The sequence below is a fragment of the Peromyscus eremicus genome, chromosome 19, assembly GCF_949786415.1.
Source record: "Peromyscus eremicus chromosome 19, PerEre_H2_v1, whole genome shotgun sequence".
Lineage (NCBI taxonomy): Eukaryota > Metazoa > Chordata > Mammalia > Rodentia > Cricetidae > Peromyscus > Peromyscus eremicus.
This window is the reverse complement of record NC_081435.1, coordinates 32,815,972-32,830,539: the sequence shown is the minus strand read 5'-3', so window position 1 is coordinate 32,830,539 and position 14,568 is coordinate 32,815,972. Positions and strand designations below refer to the sequence as shown.

The 14,568-nt window shown below is 38.4% G+C and overlaps 1 protein-coding gene across 1 annotated transcript in view; it reads right to left on the bottom strand.

Annotated features, from left to right (window-relative positions):
• Spink5 (serine peptidase inhibitor Kazal type 5) overlaps positions 1-14,568 on the bottom strand; it is a 75,329-nt gene that overhangs the window by 25,912 nt on the left and 34,849 nt on the right. The window contains exons 8-15 of the mRNA XM_059246735.1: positions 13,516-13,582; positions 10,111-10,238; positions 8,639-8,726; positions 7,597-7,724; positions 6,262-6,343; positions 4,871-4,998; positions 4,175-4,223; positions 606-733 (exon numbers count right to left, since the gene is read on the bottom strand). Coding sequence (XP_059102718.1) covers positions 606-733; positions 4,175-4,223; positions 4,871-4,998; positions 6,262-6,343; positions 7,597-7,724; positions 8,639-8,726; positions 10,111-10,238; positions 13,516-13,582 — 798 coding nt within the window. The remainder of the gene's footprint in view (positions 1-605; positions 734-4,174; positions 4,224-4,870; positions 4,999-6,261; positions 6,344-7,596; positions 7,725-8,638; positions 8,727-10,110; positions 10,239-13,515; positions 13,583-14,568) is intronic.

Genomic DNA, 14,568 nt, shown 5'->3' with positions numbered 1-14,568 from the left:
AAAGGGTAAATACAATGTTCTACATTCCACTTCTTGGTCAAGTATTTTAACAGTCCTTGTATACTAGCCCCACAATTCTCCACCCAACTTTCTTTCTTTCTTTCTTTCTTTCTTTCTTTCTTTCTTTCTTTCTTTCTTTCTTTCTTTCTTTCTTTCCTTTCTTTCTTTCTTTCTTTCTTTCTTCCTTCCTTCCTTTCTTTCTTTCTTTCTTTCTTTCTTTTTTCTTTCTTGCTTTCTAAAACCCATATATGAATATATTTATAGAATCACAGACTATCAGAGGCAGGAGAGAGGCCAAAGAAAACACCTGATCCAATCTGAGACTTGTGCTTTCTTTTTGTTGTAAATGAAGACTGTCAAGTATTATAAACACTTAGTATGAGTCTAGCCACTTGACATAATTAGAAGACAATAGAATTTTCTATTCAATTAGAAGTGAATAGAACATGATGTCACTTTATTATTCACTATTGCTTAATATCATGTCCATCTGCTTTTAAGAATTTTTTCTAGCATATAACCTATGGTACATCCTGGAATCTCAAACTCAGGGAAGAATAATGGTGAATGATTAGATGGAGAAATAAATGAGGGTGTATACTCACAACACACTTGCACACATGGCACACTTGTTTGCATGTGTTTTTCCATCTGGCCCAACAACAGGGTCATTTTCCCTGGTGCACATGAGCATTCCATCCTTTGCTTGGTCCCGGAACTCACTGCAGATTTCCTGTGAAATGAAAAAGATACATCTTAAGGCACTTACTACTCTTCCTGGATCTTTTCTTACTGTGAGTAATAAATAATGCTCAGTGATTCAGAAAAATTAAAAGAGAAATGATAATGTTGCAATAAATCATCAAGAACAAAGTGCTCAGCAGGAGCTCATATGCACAATGGGCTAGTCAGCTGTACAGAAAATAGAAACCATGAGGGTAAATGACAGATCAGAAAAAATTATACTGAGTGAGATAACTCGGAGTCTCAAAGACAAATGCTACATGTTCTCTCTCATGTGAGGATCTTAGGTTCAAATACATTGTTTCACATGTATAATTAAGTTGGATCAAAGAAGAAACCAGGTAGAGAGAAAGGGGCCTTTGAGGGGGAGTACAGATTGAAGGAGGGGGACTGTAGCTTATAGATAACACAGAAACAGAGTGATTGAACGCCGAGGGTAAAAAGACTTTATCAGGATAGGACACAGGTATATGTGGGGAACCAAGGAATAAGGGGAGGGCTAAACCCAAGAAAAGTTGTGTGAAAAGCCATATGGAAGCCTCACAACCCAATTAAACCATACAATTGGAGAGATAGTAGAACACATGAAATATTAGAGAGGAGGATGGATTACTTGGTGTTATAGAATTAAGCAGGCATGGGGGCTGGGGATGAGGCTGGGGAGAGGAAGGTGTAGTAGGTAGGTTAAGCACAACTAAATATGCATGAAAATGCTTTCTCAAAACCAACTAGTGAGTAAGTTAATTTCAAAATACATTTTGCAAAAAGAATTGGAACAGAATTATCCTGCATGGGCAGACAATTTTGTTTCCATTTTTAAATAAAAACTGCAATACAAAGCATGGGGCACCTTTCTATAAGTTATTGGTCAGCGAGGCCCCAGAAGTCTCCAAAACAATACCAGCTAGTGCCATTGCTCTTAGTTAACTATCCTACTACATAGCAAAATGTTTGTTAAAAAAAAAACCCACATACTTTGGCTACAAGAAATAGAAAATTAGTCTCGAGCTGACTTGGAAACTACTTTCCTGCTGCTCAGCTTTCATAGTACCAGAAGATGCTGTCTAGATTACTAGAAGAAAAATATCAATGGTCTTACCTAGTGCTCAACTCACTTTCTAGGCTACCCACCTATCAGGCAAGAAGGACACATGGGTATAATAGTGGCACAATTGTTATGGAGTAACTAACTGCTTTCTGATAGGATGTGAAGCTTGCTCAACAGGAGGGAATTTTATGCCTGGTGCTACAATCCTGGTCCAAAGCCCATGGCTGAGGAAGTAACAGGACCCAAGGTAGAATCTGCTTTTGTTATTTCAATAAGTGGCCACATTGTCAAACTGGCTTCTAAACAGTTATGTTTATACCTACACACTCAAGCTGACTTCAACCTTGGTAATAGAAGCTCCCTTTTACAGTAGGCATACATAACTGGTCAAAGTGCCTACAGGAAGAGTGTTTAGTCCTAGATGGAACATCATCACCAATTAACTTCCTCCCTGACAAGGGTTGGGGCACACCACCAAAGAGGAGGTAGAAAATTGTAAGAGCTGTAGGATGGGAAGGACTGCTCTGAAATGCTGTCTGTTGGATACGCCATGGCCATTATAACCATGAACTCATAGCAGCTGTGGTTGCCTGCACAAAAATCCAGCAGAGTTGGGCAAGATTTTCTCTAGGCTCCATCCTTATTAAGGAGCTATTGGCAGTGGATGGTTCCTAAGGGAGAGATAATCATTATTCTTTGATGATCTAGCCACTGGTAGGTCTCATGCTTTTGTCAGTGGTCCCATACCCATGCATATATTGGCAGCTCTAACTGAATTTAGTGGGTTACCGGAAAAATAAAAAGAAAGACATGAAGCTGCAAGAAGGGTGTGTTAGGCAGCATAGAAGGGGAGGGAGAAATAGAGGATGGATAAGATCACATTCCATTGCATACTATATGAAATTCTCAAGAATAAAAGGGAATTACAGTTTTTTTTAAAGAAGAAAGAGAGTTCTTGAGAGTCTGGCATTTGCAGCAGAAGTATAAACATGTATCTGCACTGAAAATGTTTATAACTGGACTTCAGAACAAGGCAGAACATTTTGGTAGATACCAATAGATACATCTGTATGTGTGTTGAACTGCATGCGGCAGCCTGTAAAGCTCATGAAATATCACGGGGGAAGAGATTCAGTAAACAAGCTTTCCTGGAGGAACTGAAGTTATTTCTGAGCTATCATTTGTGTTCAGTATTCTGAGAAAGAAAAGGGAAACATATGTTCAGCTAAGGAATTAGTGTTTGTATAAGAAGGAGAGAGCAAGCCTGAAGTCTGGGGATTCTGACATATATTCAGGAGATCCTCATCTAGGGATGGAGCATGTGGATGTGAACCAGAGCAACACGATCAGAGAGGAGAGAAAAAGGAGTGTATTAGGAGCATTGGGGGTACTTAACAGGGCTCAGTAGCTTGTCATATACCATGTATACTCAAATTTTCAGATCTGAATTACTAATAAAAAAAAGATAATTCCAGCTAACAAAAGAGTTATTGTTTAAACTATGTCAACTTTCCCCAAATAATGATTAAGTTTGTCCATTCAAGGATGTTAAAAATTCACATTGGGTAAATCTTGTATTCGGCTATTGGGTGGAAGTAACCTGTCCTCTACACAGACATACTTGTCTTAGTGATCTACAAAACATTAAAACTGGAAAAACAAGGAAGTAGACTAAGAGTGATTGGAAAGTCAAAATAAATAATATTGGTAACCGGGGTTAAGAAGGGTAGCACTTTCCCCATGACAAATACGACAACATACATGCATGACATTGGAAGTTAGAATGATTGGAATCTTTTACTGTCCACTTGATACACTTTAACAGTATGGATGATGTAAATTAATATCAGTAAACAGCACAAGTTAAGTATTAAAAAATCCATGCCTAATGAATTAAATCTAATAAAAGACAAATGCGTGAAAAAAATCCCTTACAAAAGAGTGGACCCTCTGAATTTTCACTATAAATGAGCCTCAAAATTTGAACAATAATGAAATAAGGTTGGTATTCTGAAAGCATCTAATCATGATCATTTTTGCATAAAGTGTTTTTTCTCTCTTTCTCTTTCTCTCTCTCTCTCTCTCTCTCTCTCTCTCTCTCTCTCTCTCTCTCTCTCTCTCTCTCTCCCACTCATCCACTAACCACTGGTCTTACTTGTTTCAAACTAATAAAAAGACACCTCAGGCTTTTCTTTAACTTCTGGGCTCAAACCAGCCTCCCAAGCAGTTGGACTACGGTGTGTATGAAAGTTAAAGGTTTCATTTGTTTCCATCAGGCATGCAGTTTAGACAGCAAACACTATGCTATGGGACACCTAGAACATCATGCCATTGTGGAACCCAAACTGTAGGGCAGGGCAGCAGCGGGTCTAAGAAAATTACCTTTGCAGCTTCTCTTCTAACCTTTGCTCTTGCTTTGTCTTCTTGAATACTATGAGAAAAGGGGGAAAAGAGACTATGAAGAAACAAGTCCTATCTCCATAGCAAAGATCCATTTTACTCATGGGCTCATGATTCAATGTTTTCATTTTTCTCAAGCAACCCCAAAGCCCTGCACATCAAGCTTGCAGTATTATCTATCTATCTATCTATCTATCTATCTATCTATCTATCTATCTATCTATCTATCTGTTAGTTAATGAATTAGAATGGCTCTGTTCTCTCAAAGACATGATATGAAAGAGGAGACTTTCCCACCCAACTGTACCCTTTGTTCAGCATCTCCTCACCCACACTACACACCTTTTACTACCCTAGCCACTGGCAACCATGTTCTGCTGCCTACTATCATCTGGATTTTTTGAAGTTGCACGTACAAGTGATCTCATGTATTACTTCTTTCTCTGTGTTTCCTGACTCATCTATAGCTGTTTCCGTCTTAATAGTTACAGTCTGAAAGCTCTCCATTTGTTTTTGCTGTTGATTGTCGCTGTTTAAATGTGACCCTCAAAGCTGAGAAATATCTAGATGAAGAAAATGCATTTTTCTCTCCACTTAAAGACCCTCCCCCCAAATCTTCTCACGATAGTTCCCATGCCCCAGACCCCCCACAAGCCCTGGGGCCGCTGCTGTACTCACAATAAAGCCTGACACATGGAGCATGTGTTGCCATGGACTTTCCCATCTGGGCCCCTGATTGGGTCATTCTCTCTGGTGCAGTATAGTACTCCATTCTTTCTGACCTTGCGATATCCATCACACAGCTTCTGTAAGATCCAGGAGGAAAATGGAGGGAATGAACACATGTTTTGCCAGAACACAAAAGTCACTAAAATGTGGATATTTATTTCTTAATGGAGATGGTCTCTTTAATTTTAGGGTAAGTAGTGGCTTACCCTAGAGTAGTTCTAAACTTTGAAAGAAGCATAAATGTTGTTAAGTGATAAAGCTGGAAGGGAGGTGAGAATATTTAAATAGGGAGCTGAGGACATTTAAATATATCCTGTGATTGATGAACTCTGTGTACGTGTGTGTGTGTGTGTGTGTGTGTGTGTGTGTGTGTGTGTGTGTGTGAAGGTCTCAAGGCACACATCACCGAGGTCACAGGAAACTTTCAGGAGCTGGCTCTTGCTTCAGTCCACCTTTCTAGGCATGGACTCTCCTCCCATCTTGCTATAGGAGTGCTGCGATCACAATGGACTGCATCCAGCTTTACTTTTTAAAATATAAGTTCCAATGATTGATCTCAAGGTGTCAAGTTTGTCACCCAGCACCTGTTCCTATGAGTCATCTCTTTAGACCTACAGTGTGGGGTTTAAGCAAGACAAGCAATATGCAGATAGTTTCTGTATTATCTCAATGGTAGTGTAAGGGAAAGGATAGTCTAAACGTAGAAGACTTTTATCGTTGAAACAATGCAGAGACATGCAAGTCTCTGGAGATGACTGTTGCAACATTTCAGACTTAAAAATCATGTTTTCTCCCCTGAAAGAATCTAAGCAGGCAAAGGCAGTTATCACCAAGTCTGATGACCCGAGTTCAATCCCCAGAACCCACATGGCAGATAGGGAGAACCAACTCCTCCAAATTGTCCTCTGACCTCTACCCTCCACATGTGCTCCTGGGTAACCACGCACCCACACATGCATATACATGCATGCACACACCACACACACACACACACACACACACACACACACACACACACAATAAAGTAAATGCTATTTTTTTTAAGCCATGCTTTTATGAAATCAAGTTTTTAAATCTTAACTCGGATAGGAAGTTTTAAGAATCCATCACAAGAAGCATACATGAAGAGATTCCCTGGAAAGTGGTTTGTGTTGAAACTAGGAGTAAAACTCAAGTTCTCACATTCTAGTTTTCACTTTCCACTGTGTTTCTCTTAACAGGAAGAATGTATCAGTTTCACATAGCACTCCTGTCAACTTCATTTCAGACTGAAGGATTATGACTTTCAGCTAGGCCCTAGCAGATGTGCCCAGCACAGTGACAGGGTAGATCCCACTCACGGCATATGTCTCCAAGTCTTCAGACCCTCTTCTGTTTCTGGTTTCAGCTTCAGCCTTCTTCTTTTCCTCAGCTTCTGCTTCACTGAATGAAAAAATATGAAAATAAAAGGGATCCACTGATTTTTGCACATTGATCATCTCTTCTTCCTTCTCAGCCTGGGGATGAAGAGTTTGCCCCTTTATCACTGTGTAATAACAAGAAGTAACAAAACTGCTTGCAATATTCTATGATCCTATAACATCTTCAGAGTTTCCCCATCAAAAGAATGGTGGGAGTAGTACGTCTGTAAACTTGCTTTCTATTAACTATCTTTCTGTTTGTGGTGAGAAAAAGATTATCAGCATCCATCAAAGAAGTATCAACACTGGCATACCAGTGGCCTTGTACCCAGAGGCTGAAAATAACCTTAGGAAAACACACTGGCACATCTGCTCTATTGTCAGGGAAGATGAGAGGCAGACTGGTCTCAGCCATGCTCTCAAATCAGAGTGCACCAATGCCTTCTTCCACGTTTCTGGTCTATCTCCTACATCATGTACCTTTTGCTTTTATTTACACTTAAATATATTGCTCATGCATGGATGTTTTATCTAAAATACAAAAGTCAGACAGATGGATATAACCCAATGATTATATATATTACATATATATATATATGTGTGTGCTCATATGTATGTGTATGTATATATACATGCATACATATATACATATGTATCTCCATACATTGATAAATTAAAATAATGTAAATTGTGTTGTAAAACAAAATGATATTTTATCTACATATAATTGGTAGCATTTAAAACATATATGATTATCAATGAAAACAAAAAGATAAATATTTTTGTATTATAAATATAATCAAGTACTTAATTTGAGTTCAGTGAAATAATATGAGTAGTATTCTAAATTGTGAAAGAGAGATAGTAACTCTAAGTTGATAAGAAATTTCACAGCATGTAAAATACCATTTAAGGTAATTTCATAGGTGTTTGTGGTTGTGTATGGTATGTTTACTTGTGGGCAACTTAACTCAGTTAAATCATAGTGTTGGAACTTAACCCTCTAGATGCTTAGATGGGTTGCACATGAAACCTCCAATATTTATACTGGATCATTTTGTAGCAAGGCTCCAGATTAAGAAACAGAAAATAAGGCATCTCAAAGCAAGTAACTGGAAGCATTTACCCCTAGCTCTATATTAGTAACATTCTCCATGTACCTTACTCAACTGCCTTGCTTATTTTGAGTCAGTTTCCCATGAATAAAACAAGCTGGTCCTAGTAGGCCATGTGTAAGGGTCTTCTTTCTTTGACACCTCAAAACTCCATACTCACAAGAAAGCTTGGCACGTGGAACACAAGTTGCCATGTGTTTTTCCATCCAGACCTTGAATAGGGTCATTTTCTCTGGTACAGAAAAGTGTTCTGTTCTTTGCACGATCCCGGAATTCACTGCAGCGTTTCTGAACAAGGAAAATGAGATATTTAAGGTGCAGGATATGTTCTACATCTGTATTTCTCAGCATTGTGTATAAATGAAACTTGACAAAAGGAATCAAAGAGGAAAACAAAGACTTTAAATATTTAGGCCATTAAAAAAGTTGTAAGTCTATCCTTGTAATGTTCATATGAATAGTGTGTTCACAGTCATACATACTTACCAAGTATATTCATAGTTATAAGTATGAATATGCCTTAGTTTCCTTTTCTAGACAACTGGGAAGAATAAGTAATTGCCATATATAAACTTAAGGGATATAGCGGGGTCTGAATTAAGTATATGCTAATACAAAGGAAAGAATGATGCATAAAAGTTCCAAGAACTTTTGATTGAGCTCTATTTTGAGGATATTTTCAGGAAAATCATATGGAAATTTTTTCCAAATTTTTCAGAAATTATCATTGTCATAGTTATAGAGGCAGTGACTAGCATATTTTCTTGAAACAATCTAACATTTCAATGAATGTGGCAGTTAAGAATTAGTTGGATAGTGATAGGAAGTATTTGAAAGAGCTGAAAAAGGTTACCTTGAAAACCAGTTACAATACACATACATTGAGGGGAATTTAGGCTCTATTCTTATGAAATAAGACCATGATAAATATTTATAATAAAGCATAACATAATTAAGTCTTTGTTTTAGAAACACTAACAACAAGGTCTGTGGAGATTTTGAGTGGATAGAGATGAAACTTAAAGAAATTAATTAGATTATTAAATGGGAAGGAGGGAGTAAGGGAAGGAGGAAGGTAGGGAGAGATCACAAATGAAAAATAAAAGAATAGTTCAACACATTGACAATGCATTCTGAAGTAGTATGCTTGTACACATCTTAACACACAGAAGTCCCAGCTAGCTTGGCTCACTAAACCTCACCTCAATCTCCATTTTAGCTTTAGCCCTTTCTTCGGCATCTCTCTGTTTTTTCTCTGCTTTACTTTTTTCTTCCGAAAATTGTCTCATGCTGGAGAAAAATAAATAAATGAAGAGATGATGTTTTGAATCTTCGTGTTGCACAATATTCACTAGACACAGACTGAGCAATGGAGTTTTCCTGGTGATTTAAGGTACCTCATATTTCCAAAAAGGCCTTTTCATTTTGCATGCATATACATATATGTGCACACAAGTACATACTTATGTGCATAAACATTTTACTTTCTCTTAAATCTCCCCATTTTAAATTGTGCTTTTTAAAGGAGATATTCCAGGTTCTAAACAGAAATGAGCTTTTTATCTGTCAGTGCTTTTATTGTTGAATTTTATTTTGCTGAATAGGTTTCATTCTGTTTTGAAGTATGTAAATGTGTGTACACAGACCCATGTGTTGCTTCACTAGTAGATTTAAGCTTATGGGCGGCAGGGTCTTCATTCATGTGCACTTTCGTTCACTCACTCATCATTCAGTTAGTACCTACTTTGGGGACAACAATGGACTCAGCCTGGGAAAACACTAGAAAACAACACCAACCTATCCATTGTTCTCTTAGGATTTATAGCCTTGGAAAGAACAGTAATAATCAACTAATAATTATAGAAATAACTAAGTAATTGCTGATTGTGATGATGGTTATGAAAGACCATAACTAGGAATTATGAAGATTGATTTTCAACTATGAAGTGGAAAGTTTTATCTAGGGGAAACAGTCTTAATGTAGTCTACAACTTAATGCATTAAGACAACATGTAAGAAAGAGTTCATGGAACTCAGCTCAATGTGGTTGCTCACACTGGTAAGTGCAGTATTTCAGAGGCTATGGCCAGAGGTTTGTCACGAGTCTGAGAGTAGTCTGGGCTAATAATGAGTTCCAGCCTAACCTGGGTTACAGACTTCTCTCAAAAAAGTAAACAAACAGCAAAACATGAGTTTTTAACCCATAACTTTGTTCATAAGTTCATAACTCAGAGGAGCTGAAAGTGTAATGAGGCCTGTATAAGTTGTGTTGTGGGTTAGGCCTTCTGTGACTTATATTCTCAGATGATATCATGAATGTAAAGAATTTTTGAAAATGTCCTGTCAGTCCTGACACACTGAGTTAATTACTGATTATAAAATCTTTCTCCGTTCTGTACTATGACTAGTTCACTAAAAGGTCACAAAGGCACAGGACTCACAGGTGTTACTGAGGGTGTTGTCCACCTGCTTTCCAACTGGACGATAGAATTAGTTTGTGCTCAGACACACAGACATATAACATTTGGCCCATGGGCTTATGGTTTTAGGAAGATGTAAATCTGTTCAAATACATCACAGTGGCAAAAAGCCTGACTCGTGGTTGCTGTCACCCATCCATCACTCTGCATCTCCACCTTCTCAGTGCACTGAGGAGTAGCTGAGTTATACTCACAAAACATCAGCACACAGAGCACACTTGTTCCCGTGCATCTTGCCATCAGGGCCACGGATTGGGTCACTCTCCCGGGTACAAAAGAGTCTTCCACTTCTCACTTGGTTTTCAAATTCCTTACAAAGTTCCTTTGGGGGTTGGGGGGAACAAGCCATTGTATTTGTCATTTTCTGGTCTTCAATCTTGGCATTTTGAATAATAGATTTACAATCACAGAATGATAAATCTGGGAATGCTGATTCACATAACACTATCTAAATGAGAATTATCTAAAAGTGAATTATTTTAGCAAGTTAACTGACATTTGTAGCATCTGTGTGGTGTACTTTTTTAAAGTAAAAGGGCTGGGGAAACAGTAAGGCTTAGCATGCATTTTTCAAAACTAAAAGCACTTCTTATTTTTTCAAATATTCAGGGAAATAAAAAGGTCTTTCATGATATTCTCACACAAGCCCAACAGAATGAGAATACTGAACTTTTGAAAACGGCTGTTTTAATACTTCATAGTCAAGACCAATTTAACCTCATCTGCAGAGAGATAGGAGCAAGGTGGTATCTGGCCATCCGTTTACTATATCCATTTCTGTCTCTGTAGGTGATAAAACCTCAGAGATTGTGAGCCTAGCCTTTAACAGCTGAGCCATCTTTCGGCCTATGCAGGGTCACTTTGCTCAGCCTGGGTGAAGGGAGGAGGGGACTGGACCTGCCTTGACTGAATCTACCAGGCTGAGCTGAATCTCCAGGGAGTCCTTGCCCTGGAGGAGATGAGAATGGGGGGTGGGCTGAGGGGAGGGCAGGGGGGCCAGAGGAGGGAGGACAGGGGAATCTGTGGCTGATATGTAAAATTAAATTAAATTATAAAATAAAAAAATTTAAAAAATTAAAACCTCAGAGAGTGAATGGAACACCTTTACCCTGACCTATGTGAACTATACTTACCTAGAAATTCTAAAAAATAACGGATACTACCAATAAAGTACAAGAGAGATTTGTTGCCAGGCTTCTTGATAATTTGGTTCTGGACTTTCAGAATTCTATTTGGTAAAGATAACACACACACACACACACACACACACACACACACACAAGCACGTGTGCACACACACACTCACTACTAGGCTTGAGAGCCTCTATGTGAGCTAGTATATATTGTTTTACTGTAGCCTAATCTATAAAAACAATAACTAACTATGCCACCTTAATCTTTCTTATTATAACTGTAATTCTTGCTTGATAATTGTTTTGTTATATACAATTTTACTATGTTAAAGCTAAAAATTTCCTTTTCAATTAAACACAAAGGGGAAATGCTGTGGTATAATGCTTTTGTACACTAGTTTAAAAAATGATGATTGGTCAGTAGCCAGGCAGGAAGCATAGAAGGCATAAGCAGACAAGGAGAATTCTGGGAAGAGGAAGGCTGAGTCAGAAGATGCCAGTCTGCCGTCCAGGGAGCAGCATTTAATGGTACACAGGTACAGCCACAGAAAAGATGGTGACATATAGATTAACAGAAATGGGCTGAGTTTAAGTACAAGAGCTAGTCAGTAGTAAGCCTGAGCTAATGGCCAAACAGTTATAATTAACATAAGCTCTGTGTGTCTACTTGGGTCTGAGTGGCTGTGGGCTGGGTGGGACACAGGAAAACTTTCAGCTACACTTTCCACCTCAGCCAAGACAGTGTAAGCAGCAGACAGAGAGCAAGAGTAAGGTGGTGTTGGCAACTGTGCTGTGGATCTAACTCAGTAAGTGATTCTAGCAAAGTCATAGTGCCTTTGGAACCTTGGTGTTACCACCTATACAATGAGATTTTTCTAGCTAAGTATTTTGATTTATATTTGAAGTTCAAATTTCTTCCTGAAGATTTTTTTTTAAAATCCTATTAATACCTTAATAAGATACTCGTTTTGAAAGGAGAGATGAGTATACCCTACACTTTCTGGGTAATAAACTTGGAATAAGATGCAAAAAACAGCCACCTGATCATCATAACACGGTCATAAAAATCAGTGCTCCATGATTTCCATAACAGCAACAATGATAATTTCAGTTTATAACTTATGATTCATTCAAGAAGGTTCTGAAGAAGCACTTTTGTGAGCAACCCACTGACAGGTTAATTACAGGGCACACATTGAGCCATCACTGAAAAGCAGTCCTGCTCAGCCTAGTGGTGCCTAATGACCCTGGCCACCAAGAGGAAGAGGCTAGGATGCTCAGGGCTTGCTGGAAAACAGCCCTGTTTACATAGAGTAGATGGGAAGCAATGTCAGGCTAGCCCAGAGTTTCAGGCTGGAGTACACAAACCCCACAAAAGGCATTGTATTCCATCTTTGGCTTAGTATTGAATGGTCTGTGGAGGGTTCTGGGTATTAGTGGTGAGAACATGATACAACCAGAAGGTAAGATTGAGGTCTTTAACCAATGTCCTTATTCTTCGGACAAAATTGAGGCCCAGAAAGGAGGTGCTTTGCTTATTCTCAACGCCCACAGCATGGCAGGATGAAACCAAAGTCCAGGTGTCTCCCCTTTCTAACAAAAGGGCAGTCATTTAGCTAAGTCACTGCCATCCTTTCCATTGAAATAGGGGTTTAATAACCCTGGTGATTTAAGAAGCCAAGGCTGAATTTATAACATCAAACAAATATGACAAAAGGTAATTTTAAGAGTATTTTTAAGCTACTGTCTCAATATTTGAGGTCTTTATTTAAGAAGAGCAAGTCCTTTATCAAGAAGGGTCTTACTGAAAAAATGGCCACATAGAAAAGTGAATAGCTCCATTTCTTTCAACAGAATTTTAGAGTAAAGCACCATTAAATATATTGCCTAAGAGACTTAACTCTTCAGAAATTTTCCTATCCAATTTATACTGTGCTTGAAGTTTAAAAAATGTATTCAAAGCAAAATGGTTATACCGAGAGAGAGAGAGAGAGAGAGAGAGAGAGAGAGAGAGAGAGAGAGAGAGAGAGAGAGAGAGAGAGAGAGAGAAGAGAGAGAGGGAGTTGATACAAATGGACAGAATGACCAAACACAAAGTATACTGGTACATATGTAGGAAAATGCCACCATGCCACCAATTTTTTGTATGCTAACCTGAAAAAATTAATAAAAGGAAAAGAGATCAACAGAATTTTGTGTGTATAAGATTTCTTTTTCTCTTTCTTTTGTGAGGGGAAGAAGATAAAGGAAAGAATGATAAGTGTTGAACTTTAGATGAGAAGATCTGGCTTCAAACGACCCTATTGATAACTATACTAAGAATAGTGTATTTGAGGAATTTTAATTAATGTGAAATGCATGAAGTAGTATGAGACAATGGCATTATTGTGTTCCTTCAAAGGTACAAATGAGATTTTGTCCACAAATATAGGCCTACATGCTACACTGTAGCAGTAAACCATTTACCTTCTCAGCATCTCTCTGAATTCTGCTTTCTCTCTCACGCGTGGCATTTTCTCGAGCTTCTTTTAAACTGCCAAGGGAACAGAATCTGTTTATGGTCCAGTCATCTTCTCACTGTCCACCCTGCTCTAAGCACTAGAGGCTTCCACATCCTTTACTATAACCTGTTGAAACCGATCCACTCACAGGAGGCAAGCACTTCCCTGTCCTGGATGCTGGCGACCAAGACATTGCCAAAGATAAGGAAGGGTGTGAAGCTGACTCATGGCAAGTCAATTAGAAGCTTTGTTCTGTAGAGCCAAATGGGTGTGCCACCCTGAGTGACAAACAGAAGATTGCCAGGAAAATTCCCTCTAACAGGCAGAACCAAGAGCCTTGAAACAATGCTATGACAAGGGTGAAACCAAGCTGAGCCTTTCAGGTATTGCCATACCACACCCTCCTGTGCAACATTCTAAACCAGATATTGGTTTGCCTTCATGTCAAAGCAGGGTTATTGCTAAAAGCTAAACTTGAATTGAGCTTTTTGGACCTCATTTGTGACCCATTAGTAGACTCATTCTGCTGTCCCAGGCCCATCCTGCAGGAAATCAATTTAGAAAAGGCAGATTCTCCTTTTCTGTTAGGACAGAAAATGACAAATAAATGAAGCAAAAAAGCTACAGAATTTGGGGAGGTTTGAACACTGAAGACTCGTGCCTCCTAGGTAAGAAAGTTTCAGGCACCCAGGGAAAAATGAAGCCAGTAGATCTTCTTTTATATGCACTTACCTTCTACACTAAGAATAAGTCCAGACATCATATTATCTTCATCAATCCTCATTATTATTGCTACCACTTTATGATACTATTTAAAATTAGGTGTCATTACTCAAAGGGTCCCTATATGAGTCCAAAGAAATCCTACATGTCAAATGACCAATTTTGATTATCCAATGCTTAAGTGCTTTCTAAGTCAGTCTCTTTTTTTTAAAATACTCAGTGTATAAGGCATTAGATACCATTCAAGCACATTTAAACAAAGTATGTATTCATCAATTCTGCCTCCTCTTTATTT